This window comes from Heterodontus francisci, chromosome 11 (genome assembly GCF_036365525.1).
Source record: "Heterodontus francisci isolate sHetFra1 chromosome 11, sHetFra1.hap1, whole genome shotgun sequence".
Lineage (NCBI taxonomy): Eukaryota > Metazoa > Chordata > Chondrichthyes > Heterodontiformes > Heterodontidae > Heterodontus > Heterodontus francisci.
Genome location: NC_090381.1, coordinates 96,932,202 through 96,938,792, shown reverse-complemented (window position 1 = coordinate 96,938,792; position 6,591 = coordinate 96,932,202). Strand labels below are relative to the sequence as shown.

The 6,591-nt window shown below is 41.8% G+C and overlaps 1 protein-coding gene across 3 annotated transcripts in view; it reads left to right on the top strand.

Annotated features, from left to right (window-relative positions):
* Positions 1 to 4,643: 4,643 nt before the first annotated feature.
* LOC137375409 (sodium/hydrogen exchanger 9-like) overlaps positions 4,644 to 6,591 on the top strand; it is a 490,009-nt gene continuing 488,061 nt past the window's right edge. For all 3 annotated transcript variants that reach the window (XM_068042592.1, XM_068042593.1, XM_068042594.1), the window contains exon 1: positions 4,644 to 4,910. In XM_068042592.1, the coding sequence (XP_067898693.1) occupies positions 4,730 to 4,910 (181 nt within the window). In that variant the 5' untranslated portion in view covers positions 4,644 to 4,729. The remainder of the gene's footprint in view (positions 4,911 to 6,591) is intronic.

Here is a 6,591-nt window from a genome sequence, read left to right as displayed (position 1 = left end):
AGCTGATTGGATGGTCTCAATCTTGGTGACAAAGAAGTTCATGAGCTACTTGTACTTCTTGTTGGAGATGAGGCTGAAGGAGAGAGGGGATAGGGGTTTAAGAAGATGGCTCACAGTAGAGAAAAGAAGCTAGGGATTACTTTTGCATTCCAGGATGACCCTGGAATAGTAAAACATCCCAAGACACTTCACAGGAGCATGATCACACAAGATTTAACACCGAGCCACATAAAGAGATGTTAGAACAGAAACATTGGCCAAAGAGGAAGGTATTAAGAAGAGTCTTAAAGTCTTAAAGGAGGAAAGAGAGGTAGAGAGGTGGAGAGGTTTAGGGAGGGAATCCCAGAGCTGAAGACTTAGGCAGCTGAAGACACGGCCGCCAATGGTGGAAAAATAAAATTGCCAATGCCCAAGAAGCCAGAATTGGAGGAGCAAAGGTATCTTGGAGGGCTGGAGGAGATTACAGAGATAGGGAGGGGTGATGTCATGAAGGACTTCAGAGTTAACGGTTTGGGTGGGAAGAGAAACTATTGCTGAAGATACTCTGCCTATGATAAGTAAGAGTAGGACAAACTGAGGGCAGTGGTGATGAGCTGTACGACAGAGAAAAGGCAATTGATGAGGGTAGCTGGGTCGACTGTTTACAAAAGATATCATTTGTGACTTTGATTAGAGCCATTTCAGTAACTGTCTGATCCAAAATCACAAAATCCAGACTTCCATTTGTACTTATATGTGAACTCCATTGGCTTGGAGGTTTGTACAGTCTGTTCCTAGCCCTGTTTCCTCATTAATATAGAAATTAAAACTCAGAACACCAAACTCTGTTGGTATCTGTAGTTTGAGATATATACAAAAGAATGGGAGTATTCATTTCTATATTTTCTTTATGCAGCTAGTAGGACTCATTGATATGTAAATGACCTTAAATACTTTCACATTGAAGGCCATAATTGATTGCCTCAGGCAGCAGCAAGCTTTTTATCTTCCGAAGTCATTTAGTGCTATTGAATCCTACTGGCTGCGTATATAAAATATCCAAATTTATGTTCCCATTAATTTGTATAACCGAACTCGTGGTACAAACATATCCTGGTGTTCTGAACTTGAATTAATTTACTGCTAAGACAACAGTCCAAAGCTGCAGTTCATAAGTAATGTAAATAGCACTGGGCTTTGTGGGATGGACTGCCAAGACTCAGAGGCCACAAGGTGGCCATGGGCCATAGTTTTGACATCCCTCGAGCTATATTATGTTTTCACTTATGTCACTGTCTTTACTGTAGATCACTTCTCAGTGTGTATCCCATATGATAAGAAAAGCATGGGTCAGTTATACTGCTGGTTTTGAGGCAATGGAAATCTGTTTCAGCTATGCAATGATTAAAAACTGGACATATTACTCAGAATATGACCCCCAACCAAACTAAGCTCGGGAGATAATTTCGCACCATTTCAGTTTTTCACTAGGTGTAGCATAACTGCAATCTGGTATAAAGTTATATTTAAACAATTCCTAAGTATTTTATGAGACAACAAAGGAATATCTTAAACTTCATGTGTAATACAAGATTACATGCACAGGGGTCTGTTATCACTGGGAAGAGAGTGAAAGGACTGGGCAATATAATTTGGTACTATTTGTTCCATATCAATCTCTCAGATACTTTCCATGAAGAGTTAATGTTCCAATTCAATTACAAGGTTCTGCCAGCATTTGCATACTACTTTCCTCTCCAGTGATCAGCATTCTTCCATTGAATTATAATTTCTTAATACATCAATAATCCTTCACCACACTTCAGTAACTTATCCATACTCTTCCATCTCTGATAATCCTTTCACTACTCCCCACCTATCCTGAGAGATGTTATTATGGATATAATTAAGGCAACTGTTTTGTGGTTTCCACTTAGGCGAAGTAACTTGAAATTGGCCATAATCTTGCATAATTGTTGGATAATGTTCAGTCTTCATCCATGCCAACTCTTCCTGGTATTATCATCTGTACTTGCTGGCCAATTCTTTTCTAAACTGTTGAAATATTCCCCTCTTCCTGATTCTATTTCCTATGTATTTTGTTACTTTTGTTTATCTTATTTTCACAGCTGATATTACAATGTTAGTGTGGATTTTCTTGGGGGTTCTATTGTGCTCCACTCACTATCCTGAACAGTGGGCTAGCCAGTATGATGTAATGGTGAGTACGAGTACCCCAAGAGTGGTAAGATGGGATCTCAAAAGTTTTTTCCGTTATTTTTTCCTTTTTTTTGCATTCCTTTTTACATTTTTTACAATCTTTTTTTGCATTTATTTCATTTCATCTTAGTTTGTTCAGTTTGCTTACCCACTGTTTTTTTTCAGGTTGTTTTTCTTCAGGTTTGCACTTGCTGATGTTCAATATTCAGTATATTCACACCTAATCTGTACTAATGCTTTGTCTTTCAACACACCATTAACATAGTGTTTGCCTTTGCTCCGTGACCTTTTGGTCAGCTATGTGGCCTGGTCCAATCTGCACCTTCTCCTTTGTTATCTCTTGCCCAACCCCCACCTCACTTGTTTATAATCTGTGACTTTTCTAATATTTGTCAGTTCCGAAGAAGGGTCACTGACCCGAAACGTTAACTCTGCTTCTCTTTCCACAGATGCTGCCAGACCTGCTGAGTGAATCCAGCATTTCTTGTTTTTGTTTCAGATTTCCAGCATCCGCAGTATTTTGCTTTTATCTCAAAAGTTTTGTTTGGAGAAAAACCTGGAATGTATGTTCAGTCATATCAATTCATTGGTGTTCTGATGGATGCCTACTTTAGCTTGGGTGAATTAGTGGGAGGCTGGTCTTTGCAGGGGTGGGATTCTTTATACTCAGCTCCAGATAACCCTGTGGTTCAATGGGTTCTGTGGTCTTAGTTAGATAAGTAGCAGGATGTTTACCCGTGTTCTGCACTGGCATTCTGTGTAAGTTTAGTTATTTAATCTCCAGCAGTATGTTTTTATAGCACCTTTAACATAGAAAAATGTCCCATGGCTCTTCATAGGAGCATTATCAAACAAATGTTGATACTGAGCCACATAAAGATATATCAGGATAGATAACGAAAAGCTCAGTCAAAGAGATAAGTTTTAGATAGCGTGTTAAAGGAGGAGAGAGAGGTAGAGAGGCAGAGGCTTTTAGGGAGGGAATTCTAAAGCTTAGGCCCTAGGCCATTAGTTCTCAAATTTTTTGGTTGAAGGAGGACCCCTTTTCAAATAATCATGCACCTCCCATCTAAATTATAATACTATATAAACTCATAATATGAAAGTGCTGCATGTAACGAGTGTTTAAATAATGCTTTTGTGAAAATGGGTATTTACTTCCAGAAAACAGGGAGTTGTGTGTTCCTGCTCCTCATTGCAGAGTCTGCCTGTCCTTGCACACCTCTCCTAGGTGAGCCTGTCTGCCCACTCGGCTCTTGCCTCCTGCCTCACATTTCGCAGACACCTGAGAAGTCTCTATGTACCCCAGTTTGAAAACCACTGGTCTAGGCTACTGAAGGCATGGCCGCCAATGGTGGCGGGATTAAAACTGGGCATGCGCAAAAGGCTAGAATTTGAGGAGATCTGGGAGGTTTGTAAGGCTGGAGGAAGTTGATGGTTGAATGGGACTTGGTGTGAGTCAGGATAGGGGCAACAGAGTTTTGGATGAACTCAAGTTTATGCAGGGTGGAAGATGGAAGTTTGGTCAAGGGGAGCTTTGCAGTAGTCCAGAGGTAATGAAAGCATGGCTGTGGGTTTCAGCAGCAGTTGAGCTGAAACAGGTGCGGAGTCTGGTGATGTTACCGAGGTGGAAATAGGCGGTCTTAACAATGGAGTGGTTATGTTGTCAGAACATCATCATGGGTCAAATACAGCGCCAAGGTTGCAAACAGTTTGGTTAAGCCTCAAATAGTTGCCAGGGAGGGAGGTGGAATCGGTGGTTAAGAAATGGAGTTTGTTTTAGGGATCAAAGGCAATGACTTTGGTCTTCCCAATATTTCCATTCATCCATTACTAGATGTCGGACAAGTAGTGCAACAAGTTCGCGACAGTGGGGGGGGGGTTGAGAAAGGTGGTGGTGAGATTATGTTTGGTGTCATCAGCATACATGTGGAACCTAATGTGTTTTCGGATGATGTCACCAAGCGGCAGCTTGAGTTGAGAAATGGGAGGGGGACAAGGTTAGATTCTTGGGGGCAGCAGAGGTAACAGTGCAGGAGCGGGAAAAAAAGCCATTACAGATCATTCAATGGTTAAGACTTGTCACAACAGGGAAAGTGCAATATCTATCGAAGTGAAACTGGATTACTCAGTAGTTTGGTTTGAAGACTCTTCAGCATAATGACTTTTTCTGTGATGTTCAGATGACCGAAAGTTATATAGTGTGGCGCTGAGTTTTCAGTTTTAGCATTTTACAATAAAACAAGCGCCTAATAAGAGGGGCAAAGTTAACTGGGAAGTGGTACTGTATTAAGCTAAGTGGGAGTCTCCAAGCGCAGCCTGAGAGGTGGGTGTGGGTGTTGGGCGCGGGGCAGTATGGGGGATGTAGTCCTGCCAGCGCTGTGTTTGCTGGAGGAAGCGGTGAGTGGGGACTACAGCCCCCAGAGGGCAGCGCGGCGCCTGACAGCTGGCAGTGTATCTAACGGAGAGCAGCCCTGCAGCAGCAGAGTCGGTCCAAGCTCACTGCAACCAAAAAAAAACTCCAATAAAAATGTTGACCCAGATTGAGACGAAGGGTGCATCGGGTCGGGACGTTGCAAAAAGCCATCGACGAGAGACAGCGCAACTGCTGATTTTTAACTTTTTACTGATTCTCACCCTCTTGACAATTTGGTTGTTCAAACACAGGAGGGTTCGCTTTCTGCACGAGACTGGCGGGGCGATGTTTTATGGTGAGAGCAAAGTATAAGTTCCTCTGTTAAATATTAGCAAATCGAAATACAAAGGCCGTGTGTTAAGCATAAATAAGTAGAAGTAGCAGTAAATGTGTTTAAATATGTTTGTTGCACCGACAGTTTGAAACTTGCAGCGTTAATAAACATATTTCAAAGAGTCTCAGCAAAAACACAGTCACTGCAGAAAATGAAAGGAGCGAGCTTTGTTCTTTTACTTTGCTGACTGTGTGCTCAGGTGGCTTTTTAAAACATACACACACTCACAGAGCACTGGCCCTGCTCCAAGCTGCCGTCTCTTCAATTACTTTACAACACGACAACCGACTGGGAATAAGTCAGACTCCAAATGCATGTCTCCGCACAGAGAGACGTGGCACACACACAGTTCAGCCTCATTCGAAACAGGCTGTTCAGAGAAAAAAAAAGTTTTTTTTATCGCTTTCAAAAATAGATAGCAAAATGTTTCACAGTCGGTGGGGTTGAGATGAAGGTGGTATGAAAATGCACACTGTGGAGGTTACAATGTGGAACTGCCAGTTACAATATTAACTCGCTCCACAAATAAAACATTAATTCAGTTTTGACGTTAAATCGATTAGTTATCTGGGCAGCTTTCTCCGCGGTCAGCAGCTGACTGCAAAATCCGGCCCACAGGGTGACTGTCAGGTTTGTACCTGAAGCAGAGGCGGCACCAGTATTATGCACTGTATCCTTCCCTGGAGCATAACATTGGCGAACTCAGGATGTAACAGCTACTCATGACCATATGTCGCTGCTGTTTAACTCCTTGATCTTCTCACGAGCAGTACTGTCACTGATACATGTCCCTGTTATGACAAATTGGACTGCTCAACACTGTATCAACTGCAAGCACATTGTTCTTGGGATGTGAGCATTCCTGGCAAGGCCAGTATTTATTACCCTTGAGAAGGTGGTGATGAGACACCTACAACTGAATGGGTCAACCACATTGCTGTGAGTTTGGAGTTACATGTAGGCCACATTGAGTAAGGACAGTAGATTTCCTGTGCTGAAGGGCATTAGTGAACCAGATGGGTTTTTATGACAATCCAGTAGTTTCATGATCATTATTAATAAGACTAGCATTTTATTCCAGATGTATTAATTGAATTTAAATTCCCCCAGCTGCTGTGAACTCACATCTCCTGAGAACTAGCATTCTGGATCACTAATCTAGTGACATTCCCAATATGCTACCACCCCTATGCAGCATAGTGCCTATTTCTAGAGGGAAGAACAGCATTATGTAAGACCTGAGTTTAAAAAAAAAACAAGAGGGATGAGTATCTCTATAAATTGGAGGTAGAGGAGTGAAGGGGAAGAGTACCTCTGCAAAGTGTTCCTTTGTGAATTGTATGTTCAAAGACAAAAGTGTTACTGCAAATTGGGGGAGTTTGGGGAGGGAAACTGCCTCTGATATGAACTGGGGGAGCAAGTAGCAGGGAAATTACCCTGTGAAGATAACTGTGATTGTTCAGATGGCTTTTGGTGCAATGGTCTGGTTGATCTTTTGAATATGCATTACCCCAAATGTTGCTTTATTTTATCTATTATAAGATTAATAATTATCAATTGTGGAGTTTTCCCAAGAGTTTTAAATAAATCAAGATGCACCATATCTGGTGTAGAACTGCTAAATTTGGCAAGGGAGCATGCC